This window comes from Erithacus rubecula (genome assembly GCF_903797595.1).
Source record: "Erithacus rubecula genome assembly, chromosome: 1".
NCBI classification, from domain to species: Eukaryota; Metazoa; Chordata; class Aves; order Passeriformes; family Muscicapidae; genus Erithacus; species Erithacus rubecula.
Genome location: NC_136658.1, coordinates 89279952 through 89296242, shown reverse-complemented (window position 1 = coordinate 89296242; position 16291 = coordinate 89279952). Strand labels below are relative to the sequence as shown.

General features: G+C 36.3%; 1 protein-coding gene across 1 annotated transcript in view; it reads left to right on the top strand.

Annotated features, from left to right (window-relative positions):
• Positions 1-16291, top strand: part of MYO16 (myosin XVI) — a 353826-nt gene that overhangs the window by 325820 nt on the left and 11715 nt on the right. The window contains exons 33-34 of the mRNA XM_079322616.1: positions 5399-5557; positions 8760-8851. Coding sequence (XP_079178742.1) covers positions 5399-5557; positions 8760-8851 — 251 coding nt within the window. The remainder of the gene's footprint in view (positions 1-5398; positions 5558-8759; positions 8852-16291) is intronic.

The following is a 16291-nucleotide window of genomic DNA, read 5'->3' as shown; positions in this document are numbered from 1 at the left end:
CCAAAACCTGCTGAAATCAGTGGAGCCTTCTGTTGTTATTAATGAGTTTTCAGTTTGACTGTAAATGAGCACTAAATGTCAAAAGGAGAAGTGTATGGAAAAGAACATATGGGGACATATGTATCCATGTACACTATGGATGTACCTACATTTAAAGAAAGGAGAGCAAAAGAAGGGATTTGACAGAAAAGTAAAATACAGCCCTATCAGTTGAGGTACTGCTGGGCCTTTAAAAACATACTGGTTTTTTCATATCTTGCTATACAAAAAGTGTATGATGATTCCACCTAAATGGTGTTATTACTCATCAATTTATATTTTGTCTTTAGACTTTATAAAATAGGCTAAGTACATGATTTCCTTAGAAAACTAATAGTCTCTGAAAATGTTTCAGTTTTGTACTTTAATCTGTCATATGAATAGAACTAATACTGGCTCATTTTCTAATTTGGTGATAAAGCATTAGTTCAGCCTAAATACTACTTATGAAATAACTGTGATGCTTAGGATCATACATTTTATGTTTGAGGGGAAAAAAATAGTTTTATAATAGGATAATTGGAGTCATAGCTCAATTAAAAGAGTTTAAATCAAGCTTTTCACAAAAAAGTGCTAGCATGTAGACTGTTAGTGTATTGGTTTCTTTTCAAAGTGAGATAATGACTTACAATGGGGGGGAAGCAAATATTAATTATAAATAATATAAATTAATTTTCATCATTGCCATACTCTGATTTTTTTTTTTTTTTTTACAAAATAAGTGCAATTCTGTCCATCCTGTGCCTTATGGCTTTATCTTGAATTTTAAACTCAGTCTCTTCCAAGAGCACTAATAATGAGAACTGTAGGTTTCATGAGCTGCCTCTTTTGCATACTGTTCCTCTTGCACCTTTCAAGCAATGCTGACGTAATTAATTGTGGATTTGTTGGAATATGAACCTTGCTTGTAAATAACTGTTACACTTTGATTAGCCAACCTCTGATTAAAAGGAATATGCATGTGATTGCTCCCAGCTAACACCTATGCTACAGCTGAGGGATAAGTGATGCCCTCAATCCAACCATGCATAAATTCCTTTTAGTCCATATGTCCTCATTAACTGCAAGATTAGTCAGAGTAGGTTACTGAGTCAGAAACATTGTTTTGGTAAAGTCAGTTTATATAATAGAAATAATAAGCCAAATACTGTTCACTTTTTCAGACTCTAGATTTTCACTTATGTATTCCTCTTATAATCATGAATTTCCACCATGCTCCTATAGCTAGTCTCTTGCAAATGGGCATGGATGACTCTTCAAATTTATTACTAGCTGAAAACTGTTAAAGATGTCATTACTTTGCAAAAAATAATATTGAAATGTGGTAAATAATCCATCCATCTAGTGAGAACAGCAGAACACAAGTCTGAACAAAAAACTTAGATTCTTCATGTTGGTGAAGATGTTTTTTTTGATGAAGGGTTTTTTATCCTGTCTCCTAAAATATTTCTGATAGTTTCAGAAAGTTGATAAGGGATGAGAGAACACTCTCATACTTGTATCTGCAAGGTTTGATGGCAGCAGGAGCTCATTGACACTAATGTGGAGAAAACTCCCAACTTCTATGTTAGTTGACTAAGAAAACATGAGTAGGAAAGTGAATTTCAGACCAATACTTGATAGATAAACTAGGAATGAGTAGGAATTGTGAAATTATGATAAAATGTCAGGAGACACCTTTGTCATGCTCAGGGATATTTTGTATAGTATGGAGGCAGGACAGAGAGGGGTACCCCTGCACAGAAGATCTTCTTCAGGATCTTCTGGCATGTTTAATGAAAAAGCAAATGCAAAGTGCTGCAGCTTGAAAAGTATTACCTTGTACAATGATAAAGGGATCAGGCTGTCTGGGGAGCAGCCCTGGGAAAAGGGAGCTGGGAGCTCTGGGAGCTGTACAGGAGCTGGCAGTGAGCCTTGGCAGCAGAGACAGCCAAAAGCATCCAGGGCTGTCCCTCATTCCTCCACCCAGCACTCATTGTTAGCCCAAATCTGGGTACTGTGGCCAGTTTGTGCCTCCCAATACAGAAAGATGCTGGTAACCTGGAGCAAGTTTACTCCAGAAATCTCAGAATCCCAGAATTGTTAGGGTTGGAATTGACCTTTGGAGATCACCCAATCCAAATCCCACCAAGGCAGGGTCACCTACGACAGGTTACCCAGGAACGTGTCCAGGGGGGTTTTGAATGTCTGCAGAGAAAAAGACTCCACGAGCCACCTGGGCAGCCTGTTCAGTGCTCTGCCACTCTCAGTGTAAAGAAGCTCTTCCTCAGAAGGTGAAATTTCTTGTGTTTTATTTTATGGCCATTGTTCCTTGTCTTGTCACTGAGCACCACCAAAAGGAGCCTGGCACCATCCTCTTGACACCCACCATTGAGATATTTATATGTATTGATGAGATCCCCTCTCAGTCTCCTCTCCTCCAGACTAAACTGGTCTGGCTCCTGCAGTCTCTCCTCATGAGAGATGTGCTCCAAGCCCCTCATCATCTTTGTGACCCTCCTCTGGACCCCCTCCAGCAGCTTGTCTCTGTTGTATTGAGGAGCCCAAACTGGACACAGTACAAGCTCAGGGCTGGAGCATGGTCCTGTGAGCAGAGGCTGGGCAGGGAGAGCTTGTCCAGTGTGGGGCAGAGCTGGTTTCAGGGAATGAAGTCTGCTGATGTACACAGTTCAACTTGTTCTACAGACTCACATGAATCTTCTCCAATGAGAAACTGAAGATGCCTATATATAGGAAATTAGTTCAAGTACCTTTATATAATCCAGATTATTTTGAAATAAAATATAGGGTTCTTTCCCACCCCCAAGATCAGCTAAATAAGGCACTATGAAATATATTTCTCTATATAGTTTTCTGTTCAGAAACTAAAGGGGTGCATTTCTTACGATTGAATATAGCAATTGGGATAACAAATTTCTGTCTAGATAACTGTCCCCAAAGATATGTTGCATATATTCCACTACTTATTTCTGCCAATTTAGTATGATATTCTGGCTTAATAGTAGCTATCCACAATTCTTTGTAGTATTTCGTTCTACAGATGCAAAGAATAAAAGGTTTTGTTTTTTTCCAAGAGCCCTTCATGAATGCCCTGAAAAGATATCAGTGCACCTATGGAACAAAGCAATGCAAAGCAAACTGCAAAGAGCAATGCAAGAAAAATTCTTTTTACTTGCTCATTCTGAAATGAATTACATGTCATGACAATCAATAAATCTTTCGAATATCAAGAAAAAAAGGATCCCAGACACTTTCCCAAGAAGCTTCATGTAAAAAGTGGCACAATAATTATGTAGGTGGATTATGATCTATAGGCAAGTGCACAGACTATTAACATCTAAAAGTGACATTTCCTTTTCAGACAAATTTAAAATGAGCTGCAAAGATGCATTTTTCAGTCAACTTGCTTGTACAAAAGCTAAATCAGGCATGCACTTATAATTGTGCCATATGCATTTTCCATCCCAGCCTCTCCAAGTCAGATATTGTGGGTAGTGCTGGCCTAATTTTTTCAATACAAAGCACATTTGCCTAAAGATCCATTTTATGAAACAGTGTCACTGGAACAATCCAATCAGATCTGGCAAAATATAATGATCAGGGAATGAGGGCAAGAGAGGAAGGGACAAAAATCAAACAAACAGGGAAATCTTTTATCTGACAGTTTGAAAATGGAACTTTTTGACTTTTCAAGACAGGTTTTTTTTTTTAGACAAGAAAATATTAAGAATTAATTAATTGTTGAGCAACTAAAAGCTAAACAAAGATAGGAAAGACCTTTTCAATTAAAGGAAATATTTTAAGGTGAGCAGAATGGATTTATAGTTTTTATTTCATTAATTAAGTTTTTAATGTTGGCGCATTCCAAATCAGAGGGATTTTTTTTCTAGTTCAGGCATAAAAATTAAAAAGTGACAGAACAGTCAACATTAGGCTGATAAATCTTCAGATTAAGTATCTATTACCTGGTGAAAAAAATGCTTCTTCTTCCCCTTGAAAAAATTTGATGGGCTTGAGCCTTGTAAGAATGTATCATATCTTTGGGAAAGCTGATGATATTTTTAGAAGTATGGATGAATGGTGCAATGTTGGTTTTAATAGCTAGTCGTTTTACCTCCGTTGGTTCTTGCTGTCATTATGACAACCAAAATCAAGGAATAACTCTTTCAGAGCTGTCATAGAAAAGGAAAATTTTAATTTTAGAGTATTACAGGAGCACCTCTGCACCAGGGTCAGCCATAATACATCAGCCCTGCAGCTAAGGCCAGGCCTCAGAGAGAGTGGAAAGAGTTAGGAAGACTGAAATGGAGAAAGCACCGAGTTCAGTTTTGTCTTCTGTGAATCAAACCTGATTATGGCAAGGAAAGAATATGCATATGCATTCAACACACACCAAAAAAGAACCAAAAATGCAAAACTAAAACTAGCAAACAAACAAACAAAAACAACACAGAAAAGAGAGATAAACCCTTTAAAAAAATTTTATGCTTTCATGCATAAAGAAATGCTTTCCAGTGCAGCATTTCATCAGCCCTGCCACACTGGGGTGGGGACAGCCAGGGATGCAGGTGTTGCAGTGGGGTCCCTCCTGCCATCCCCACCTAGCTTGTCTTCAGCTCAATGTCCCTGGCCCCTGAGCTCCTGTGGGGAGCACCATGGCACAGCCATGACCTGAGCCCTGTTTCTTGTGGAGCCCTGGGCTGGCAAAGCCAGGCAGGCTCAGGGGCAGCTGCAGGTACCTGGCTGTGAGCTGCTCTGCTCTGCCTGGATGTGCAATCAGTCCAGGGGGAAGAGGATAAGGGCTTTGTTTTGCCCTTCTCTGAACAAATGCGTGTGCATTGTAAAAAGCTTTGCAACTCCTGCAGGATCAGACCTCCTTTTGATGTCTTGAAGAAATTTAACTAAAAGGCTCTGACATGAAAAGCTGGCACTTTATAGAAAATGACAACTGATGGCTGGAGAGCCCTGAGGCTGGTAAACAAGGGCCACGGGGAGGATCTGCTGGGAGGAATATTGCTACTGTGGTTTAATCTCAAAAAACCAGTTTGTTTCTTGTGGTAGGTGGTAAAAGAAAAGGAGAAGATCACATTATATCTGTTGCTAGTAACATTTAGTTCAATGATGAAAGGCATTTCAGTGATGACAATGACATAGAATTCAAAAAAACCAAACCTGAAAAAATCATTATATAAACCTTTCACAATTATCACTGGATCTGTGAATTTAGTGATTAATTTGATTAATTTATTAAAGTAACTTGGTCACTTGGTCTCTCTGTGTTAGTTTAGTTTTCATCTATTTATATGTGAAAGCCTGTAGTTAAAAGGAAGCTGACAGTCATTTTTTCTGTTTCTGTCAGGTGCTGAAACTAATCTGAACTTGAGGAGCAGGGAAGATCCAAATACATCAGATGCTGGATCAGAAACACAGGATAAAAATGCAAATAACCATGGAACTCAGTCATCTAATCCATTGTCCAGTTCTGTGACTGCTGAAAATGGAAATTCAGTATCAAATGGTAAGGAGTTTTTTAATCCCAAACTCTTCTAACATAAAATTACTGAAGTGTTTCCTTGAATGAGCTTTGTAAGACACAGCCAGGCTGAAATCTTCTGAGTTGTGAAATATCTATTTCTGGAACTGGCTTAACTTTGTATGTTTGAACTGATAAGTCCCTGTCCAATAAAAACTGAATGTGAAGAAAATAAAACAGCCTCTGTTGAGGAATTTGTAATTACTTCAGCTCCAAGTCTATGAGCAGCCTAAGGTAGGGAGGACTGAGATTTGAGATTCTGATCCTATAATCCATACAAATGGGACAGAAAATAGAAAGTCAGGATCTCCTTTTGCTGTAGATGTCTTACTACTAAATGAAATATTGTGTATCATTGCTATACAAAATGGTACAAGAACAGCGACAGAATATCTTTCAAGGTTCTGAAAGCATTAACCCTAAAGATGTAACACTTCTCTGAGTTCAGATTTTTAATATAAATTGATTTTTTCATTTTGTATCTTGAATATAATTGCTCGTATTTTTTACTTTATTGTTGATAGGAGTAGCACCTTTTTACAGCACTGTGCTGTCAAACAGTGATAGCACACTTCACCACAAATCTTCCACAGTTAGCAGAGTTCTTAGTCTGAAAGTAGGAGCTTTTTGCCAAATAAACAATGTAATCAGAAAGCCTGAAATAACTTTTTACATTGCACTGCTGAAAGTTGTGATCCTACATCCCAAAACAATGCTACATATAATTGAAGCAATAATGTAGAGCAAATCTAATTTTGCCAAAAAAAAAAAAAAAAAAAAAAAAAAAACCACCAAAAAAAAAGCCAAATTCAACTTACCTTTGGTAGCTTGAGAATAGTTGCAGAAAAGCCCCATCCAGATGATGTAGTTTATACTCCAACTGAACGCCTTATTAACTTAGTTTCTTGTAATTTCACCTCTGGCCCAGCTAAACTGATGTTTCCAACCTTGGACTGAACTAGACAAGGTCTTACTCAATGCACAACTGTGGTATCCTAATATTTACTGAGGTGCACATAAAAGAGGTGCACGCTCTTAGGACGTCATCAACTATTCCATTTGTCCTTCCAAACTCTACCAAGCCTCTGCTTGCCATGCCTGTGACAATGTGCTGTTGCTGCACATGGAAACTTTACTTATTTGATAAGGCAAATTATCAAAGTGCTTTTTACAGAAATAAACAGAAAATCATTGATAACCTGATTCTTGGCTCAAAGCTGTCCTGGGCAGTCGATCCTAAAGTGTATTAACATAGTACAAAATCAATATATTATTTAGAACTTGCTGCTTGGCCTAGGAAAGTATTTTTACTCATTTGTGGTGGTCTAGAATTATGAAAATGTTTTACATTCTGCCTTTTATTTGAATTAAATTAATAGCACCTGCTTTTAGAAAGTACTTTGCATTAAAATTTGGATAATTTTTTATTGCTTTATTTCAGATGTATCCAAACTGAATCCATGTAAACAAATTATTAGCTCAGGAAATTATTTGAAAAAAGGGGGTTGTTTTGCATTCACAAAACCTGAGATTTTTGTAGAGGGAAATTTATTTCAAATACTTCATTCAAGCAAAAACATGTGATCTTCCAAAAGGAGAATTTTTTGTTGGAGTACAGATAATTTAATGTAGATAAGAAAGCAGTGGTGGTAACTGACATATAATTTATGAGACTAGCAGTACACTAGAGACCTTGGGTGTCACACCTTTCCCCTGTACATACCTAATATATCATTTCCCAGTTTCAGAAAGTGATAATCCCACCTCAAAACAACACATAGTTCCACTTACTGAGAGAACAGTGTCAGATTCCCTTTGCAACAAGCAGTAAAGAAGTGAAATACTGGATTCACTCAGATTTTTTCTAGTCCCGAAGCTTCAAACAAGGGATTTGGCTTCTTCACTGTCTGTGTGTCAGAGGAAGTCCAAATGATGTAGAAAAAGATCCGTATTTATGAATACTTTACATGAGCTTTATGCAGAAGAACAAAGAAAATTTAAAAACTTCCCTCCCTACTTACAAAGTTGTGGGAAGGCACTGTTAAAAGGGGGGAACTGAAAGGAAGATAGAGGGGTTTTAAGGGGTTTTAAGCTTTGTTTTAATTATCATTTTCCTGCTCTGATTTTGATTGGTAAAAAATAAATTCAGTTCATTTCCCCACACTGAGTCTGTTTTTCCCATCACAGTAACTGGTGAGTTGTCTCCCCTGTCCTTATCTCAACCCACAAGCCTTTTGTTATATTTTCTGCCCTCTGTCCAGCTGAGGAGGGGAGTGATGGAGCTGCTTGGGTGGGCACCTGGCATCCACCCAGGGCCAGCCCACCACGAGCACAGCACTGTGAGGGCTGCTATGGGAAAAATGACCTGCAGCTCTGCTAGACCCATACAAAGACCTACCATGGTGTCTGTGATTCTGGTCTGTGAAGTGCTTAAATAATGCCCATCATGGACTCCCTGTGTTTCTGCTTCTGCCTGTGCTCCCCCTCATCCCACCTTTCAGATCCTCTGCAGTGCTTTGTGCATGGTATTCCCACACTGCTGCAGAGGTGATGGGGAGCACAGGCCTCACTGTAGGATCACTTTGCAGAGGTGTTTATTTCTCTTGACTACAGAAGGAGACTGCCTGGCTGTTTTACACTGGATCACTGGTTTTTACACAGCTAAATTTCTGACACCTAATTCCCAAATCTATATCTAATCTAATAATTATGAGGCTTACAAAAAACATGTTTTATACTGAGGGGATGAAGTTTTGAGTCCTGGACCTAATATTGACTTCCTGTGTGACACAGAGATATTAATTTGAGAGCAGAATGCTGCAGGCATGGTTTTTGTTCCCTTTGAATTGCTTCTGTCATGAAAACAAGCCAAGGGAAGAGGAGCCAGGGATTCCTGCATTCCAGGAGGAATCCCTGGCCAGTGTATTGGTAAAGTTTTATTTGCAGGCCCTTTAGTTATAATTGCTCCTCATTGTCAAGCAACATGCATACCTGTGATGCTATCCCTACATGGTAAAAGAGAATTGTTTTCTTTCAGTAATCATGGAAAGAGTAAATATTCAGGAAATGTGCAATTTGGGGTTTTTTGTTTCTTTTTTAGTAAAACATATCAAGGTCTTTTGGATCTTATTTTGAAATCAACCAGTGCATAAATCTCAGATTGTAAATTAGTATTCTTCTGCTTTAGGATTACCAGAGGAAAATGAATATTCCAGACTGTCAGCCAGCACTACAGCAGCCTCATCGATTCAAAGGCACAGGGACAGCCACACTAGTCAGGTAAATATTTCATTGATGAACTGCTACAACCACTAAAGGATAAAAAGATCACAGTAGGCATATGTTGAAAGCTGTCTTTTGATTCAGATTTAGGTATTGGCATTGAAAAATGCAGACTTCTTTAACAGGTTTGTATTGAGCTAAAGGCAATAATGAATTCACTGCCAACTTTTTTTTTTTTTTTTTTTTTTTTTTTTTCTGGAAGAATAATCATCCTGAAAGGTTCAGGTAATGAGTTCAAAGTTTATGAAATACACTGTTGCTGGTTGTAAGGATGCTACTTCCAGTCAGGAAATATGTCTTTTAACCCTTGAGAGAGATGTTATTCATACATATCAGAAATACTTGCATGAACCTTGTAGAATTAGATGCATAATTATATAATACCTTTTTTTAATAAAATCATTGACTTCAAAAATGGTCTTTAAAATTTTGTACAAATACCAATAAGTAATACAATAAAAATATCTATCACTTAATACAGCCATAGGTTCTAAAGGAATGTGAAGCTTGCATTGGTTCTCTTAACATTTCTAATGTGTTGAAGTAATTTAAAAATTGCAACATAGAATTAATTTTAATATGCATTAAATGAACAAAAGGAGATAAACTTTTTCATAAGATATTTTCTTAATTCTTTCTTCAATGTTTTGTATCTACTGTGAACTACTTTACTTTCTAATTAGCCAATCCGGCATGAGGGTGTTCAAAAATTTTATTATTCTATTACTTCACTTAAATGGCATTGGTGTATTCTCCTGTTGTCATTATGTCTTCTGTACACTTTTCTAAAGGGTAGTCCCAAGTAATTTTATTTATCTGAGATGATTGTAAGAAGTTTACAGTAAAGCTAAATATTGTCCAAAGTTGGATCTAAGAGGACTTTTCTCAACAGAAACCTCTCATTAACCAATTTTACAATTTCCAGACTTATTTTACCAGAATGTAAGAGAAGGGCTTTATCACATTAGAAGCTACTTGCTATCTGTGGGGGACAGTGACATTTCATAACAACAAAACACTGGCCCCATCCAAGTTAAACAAATGTTTGACATTTGACTGCAGCAGGAGCAAGATCTAACCTTCAGTATCGTAGTCAGTGTTAATGTAACTATGAAAAAAAATAGGTTTCAACTGGATAAATATGTGAATAAACTAGTGCAAAAACCTTCACTTTTTGTTTTTCTACCTTACTGTCAGAGGCACATAACTGCAGTGTCTATTCTGAGCTGAAAAACTGTGCTAAGGCAGCATTCAGCACTACACTTATCCCTTGAGTAAGGCCAGCCGGAGCTAACTGGAACATGGACAGGAACATATCCCTCCTGCACACCACACCTCCCATACCTCTCAGACTCTCAAAAGTGGACTTTGGCCCCATTGTGAAAAAAACACTTGCAGTTCTACTGTCTCCAGATGAGTATCTTGGATAAGGAACAGTTGTCTCTGTTACATTTTTATTACATTAACCAAGTACCTATTATGTATGAGAGTGGCCAAAGAGACCTTTCTAGCAAATGAAAAGTCCAGATCCCTGACACAAGTGCAGTTACAAACCTCACATCTCTGTGTGAGATGCTTTTGTCCTGAAGCACCTCACACCTCTGTTGCTAATGAGCTTACCTGTGTCTATATTGTCATGCATTTAAATTACTGCATCAATACAGTACAAAGAGTTAAATGAACTGGATATAGGGGAGCCACTGTCCTCTTCTTCATTTCTTTGCAAGTGGAAACAAACCAAATTGTTAACAACTTGCAAACTTGTGGTTTTTACTTTTCCAAAGGTACTTGCCAAAACCTGAACACAATTTCATTTCAGTATTTTGAAATGCCACTTTTCAGTAAATTTTCAGATGCTTTGTGAAGGTGTTCCACAATTTTTTAAATAAATTCCATGTAATGTACTAAGAATTACACAGAGGGACAATCCTTAAATGCAAGCTCAGTAAGAATTGTGACAAGTTGAGAGAAGAAACCTGTAGTTCTGTGATTTTTGATACAATTCCTTTAATGAATAAAGATCTTCCAAAATAGTGTTGCCAAAAGAAAAAGGGAAAAATCTTCTTTCCATAAAAAGAAAAAAAAATCATAAAAAACATGATCTGCTTACAGGGATAAGAATTCTTACTGTGAAAAGCATTCCTCACCATTGCCAAAGCATATTTGAAAATGATTTGGTTTAATTACTGTTGACATTTCTTAGCATGCTGCTAGTGACTCTAACAGTGTACAAGCTGATTGTAAAAATCTTTGCCAGGCTCCACCGTAGAAACCTTATCACTGAAAATAATTCTTGCACAGCTGTATGAAGTAGGGCATATTTTTTCACAGGTTTGTGAAGATACTGATTAATTAATTGCTCTAAAGAGAAAAATGTAGGTCCTTGGATATCTTGGCAGACACTGTCACTTCAGCTAAGGGAAACTGATTCACTAGTTTTCAGAGGCTTCCAACATTTATGGGCTTTTTAATATCTAATATTTTTAATATTTAAATAATGCTAGTTCCTTACTGAAGTGACAGAAAGAGTTCATTTCATTTTTGTCACAGGATCTCAAGGCTCATATGCATTCCATTAAGTTTAGACATTGTGGCTGCTGTACCATTGTGTTGTCACATCAGGTGCTAATTACCTGCATCACTGCCTGGCACATCCTGCACACTGCAAATCTGAACATTCCAGAGATAATTCTTCAGGTCAGTGTCTGTCTACATGCAGCATATGGATCAATCTCTCAACAAACCTTTTTGAAAGTAGTTGCCAAGCATAAAACATCATCCAGATGATCTTCCTAAAATGAAGCCTGCTGCAAAAAGATAGAAAAAGGTTCAGTGTTGGCCATAAATGCTAATTTTCTAGAGCAGTGGTTACATAAAGCAATTTTTATTGAATGAAAAAGGACAGAAATTGGAAAATTCAAATACCAACAGAATATTTCTCATTGTAAAATTATGGAATAAAATTATACTTTATTCTATGAGAAAAAGTGGAAGAGTATTAAAGTTTAATTTTTTGTCCCCTCAGCAATGAAGGAATGTATGTCAAAAGATCAACAAACTATGAGGTTTTTAAACTACTGCCTTTTAGATCTTATTGTTTTGTGGCTTTACAGCTACAGATTTCCAGGGTTTTTTATCATTAGGTTGCAAAATATCACATAAAAACATAAAGAACCTAAGATCTGATATAGCACTGTAACTTCATTCTATGTGAAGATGAAAATTGAACCATGAATTTGAGGGATGAAACAGTTATTAAAAAGTTTGATGTGCTTTAGCTTGTTCAGATAGCAGATGTTCTGGGTACTATTTGCTAACAGAGCCACACATTTTCCCTTCCCCAACCCAGAACACAATATTTCCTGTGTTTTTTGCTTTCCTTGTAAACCAAAACATTCTAGTCAAGGCAATATTCAAAATTGTAAACCATAAATCTTCAGTGCAGTGGTACTGCAAGAAGCAACATCCTAATTTACCCTTACAAGAAAACTTTACTCTTAGCAGATATGCCTCTAACTCAACTTGTACAGAAGGTGTTTTGGTAGCCTCTTGCTCTCCAAACAGCATGATAATGGGAAAAATTCTTTCAATTGACACAGTAATAGAAAAACACTCAACCCCCAACGACTAGGAATCTTCTTTTTCCAAGCTTGATTTTAAATTACAGATTTAAATTTATTTAAATAAGTATTGTTTCAAATTGCTTCAGTGATTTGTCTAAACAGTTTGACAGTTCCAAATCTGACTGGATCTGTAGTCTCAAATTCTTATGCCATAATTTCCTTCCAGAGGCAAAAACCTCACCAAAATGAAAAAGATGTTTCTTCTGGTCATTTTTGCATTAACTTGGTTAGGTAGGAAATTCTTATATGAAAACAGTAATTTCTATTCAGTCACACTCTAGGAAGGGATCCCAAAGCAGACTGGCTACTCCACAAATGTTAAAATTGCCTAGCAGCCTCTAAAACCCCAAACTTCCTCTAAAATAAAAATGCTGTATAAAATATTGCTCCTGTGCTCTTTTTCTTTCACACAGAGTATTTCTCAGTTCCTTGGCCATTCCAGTGGGCTCTCTCCAGACTGTTTTTAGTGACTCCTCTGTTCTCAACAGGTGCTAGGAGTGTCTATGTTTAAAAGAGCATAAAGATCATTAAAATATATAAATTCTTCCAAATGTCAGCAACAGCAGCAAGGTAAAATAGAGTCAATAAAAGAAAGCCTCTATATTTGTACCTCACACAAAAGCTAAGTGTCCCTGTCCTTTTTTCACAGATCCAGGACTATAAGATTTTTTGGGGATTTGGGCTTTTTTTAAAAATTATATTTTAAATTTGTTCACTATGAAGCGGGAAGCAGTGTGAGAAAGATATAGTGGAATCAAGAAAAGCTGGCTAGCTAAAAGAATTCTTTTTTTTCTTATGTGGGCAGCAAAAAGCAGTATGGTCTGCCTGTAAGAGGATGAAATGGACAACCTGAAGATAATGAACAGATGGGAGGTGAGGGGCAGATTAAAGATTAGAGTGATAATAAGCATGAGTGGGGAGTAAACCAGGCACAGATAATGGATGATTCTAAGAAGTAAGTCTGGAAAAAGAATAAAATAACTGAGAGAGAAGGTAAATAATTAAATGGAATAAGGGATTTGGAAAGAAAAAGGTAGGAGATCCAGAGAGAGGAATCAACCCAAAGAAGTGATGATAAAGAAGCTAAAAGGAAGATAAGAATAAGAGGAAAAGCACCAAGAACAGAGCAGAGGGTGATGCAGTAAAAAGAGAGGGACTAAGGACAAAAAATGTAAGAAATCTATATGATATTCCAGAAATGATATTAATCTTCATGCACTTATCAATGTAATCTTTTATGTACAATAAAATAAGAAATAACTGTAATGATTGCCTACACATACAGGGTTGCATTCTGTGCAAGTTAGGTCTTAACCATAATCTCCTGCCAATTCAGTTATCCCAGAAGAAAGGTATAAAATTTTCTATTAATAGATGCAAAGTCTCTGTCCAGTTTGGCTTTGAATGGCTGAATATTTGCTTATTTGTAATCAGATGATGTCATGTGCATTCAATCCTATGAAATGCTCCCAGAACAAGACAAATAAACAAGCAGCTTGCCATCCTGGTAGGTTAGGTAATACTGACATATGACATAACCTGGTGTAGGATTTTGGTTACCCACTTCTGAAACATGTTTTTTCTGCCATGTGTTCAAAGAGGTGAGATACAAAATCAGGGTTATTTTTTCACATATGGTTGTATTAGAAAATCTTCAGTCTTATCTCTTTTAAATCCCATGGTGTAGATTGGCAGATTGCAGTAATATAGGAGCCAACATCTGACAATGTTAAATTGGAAATGTCTTTTCATATCTGTGAAGTATGTATTTATTGTTTCATTACAGCTTAAGCCATAGTTCTTATTTCATGAAATCTCATTGCTTTAAGGAGTCTCTTCCCTCAGAAAGTGCTGCATATTCATTATGGTTTCAAGGGTCTTCTTGTTCCTGCTTGATTTAATTCTTGTTGCCAATCACTTTTTTTGCTAACTGTTTAAAAGTTTTAAAAAATATAATAGTCAAGAATTTGTTGCAATGTGTTGCTATCCCCCACCCTTTGTCACAGTTCTAAACACTGGTCTCTAACATTTATTATTCTTGTCTGTCATGTTTGTCTATTAGCTGGTCCATAAATTAAATTGTTTTCCTCTAACATTTTTGACCATAAGTGTAGTGTTTTTATACAACAAAGGATGATACCCAACTACAGCAAATACAACTTGGTTGTTTTGTAATTGCTTTGAAAGCCTTGTGGCAAACAGTTTCTATCAAGTCAAATAAATAATCTCCATTAATGCCATAAAAAGGCAGTGATCAATTAAGTAACAACATGACTTAGTTTGTCAGATATTTTTTTGTTAGATTAGGTGCAAAGCAGTATTAGCAATATTAGGTGAGCTGTTGCAAAAACCTCTGTTATAAATTATTTATTTTCTGGACTCAAGAAAGACACAGTTGCTGTCTGAATATATTACTTTTCTCAAGCTTCAGAGGCAAATTAGGAGGATGTCTTGAAGGTTTTAGAGAGCACTGTAAAATCAGTTTTAGTTGACATGAGAAATCTAGAGTTGAAAAACACTCAGCCAAAAAAAAAAAAAAATAGTGAAAGCCACAAGATCCAAATAAAGAAAGTACACCCCTGTTTTGAATGTATAGACTTGTCCAACTTTATTCCCAGCTCAGATAATTAGTGAGCCTGACATGTGCTGTCATATATTATTGAACAGTGCCTACCTTGTGCTAATATTTTCTACCAGATTGCAAATTACAGTTGCACTCAGGATTTGTGTGCTGATTTTTTTTTTTGCAAAGACACATTATCTTTGTTTGATTGCTGAGATACTTCCAGTCTGTATGGAAGATGACTAACATAAATCATTGAAAAATACTGTGATATAACTATTGATATATTTTTGATAATACTGATGTAACTACTTCATGAAAGATACAAAATTCTGGAAGATATTTTGTAACTAAAATAATTACTTCAAAAAATAATAATTAAAAAATTACCCCAAATCAAACAACCATGTCTCTCCCCTTCAATATAAGTAAATAAATAAATTAATTAATAAATAAATAACAAAACCACAAAAAACACCCTGCAGGAAACCACAACTGTATGGCAGAAAATCAGACAACTTCCACCCGAAATGGAATTGCAGTTAGATGAAGAATGTAAAATATCCTGCCTGAGGCACAGTGTAAGTGTGTGTAGCCCAAGATTCTCTTTCTAATAAAAACAAGAAGCTTTTACTACCCAGGGTTAAGTCAGAGATACAAGATGTCCCTTTTGCAAATGTGATCTCTGTTTTCAGTAGTCTTTGAGGAAGGGCTTCTGGAGTTCCTTTAATAGATAATTATCCTTAGTACATTTTTCTTTCATTAATTCTTCTGGAAAATCCTATCAGGAAGTGAAACTAAGGCAAATAGTGGAATTAATTGTTGAGGATGACTTTTGAGAGCTTTCCAAGTTCCAAGTGGTAGCAGAGGACTGGACTGGGCAATACCTGTGCCTGCAAGATCTCTGACATGAGACTATCCCACTTCCAGCATCATTCCACAGCTGATGTTTGGAAGAAAATTGAATCTGTCCCTTGAAAAAAATATCCAAGGGATAGATGTAAATTGCTTGTCAGAAGAGAAAACGTTTCTGTCAGAATCATGTGGCAATGCATTTTTGTTAATAAAAGTTGCCCCTTTAAAATTTTATTTTAAATACAAAGTTACTTTTAAGATTATGACAAATTTTTATAGGTCAGCCAAGTTACTACTTCCTTTGTATGTATGTCATCTATATAGCAGCAGTTCTTCTAAAAAAACTTACTTCTTTTAATTTAATTAGAAATTTTAACTGAGAGAGAAAAAATATTT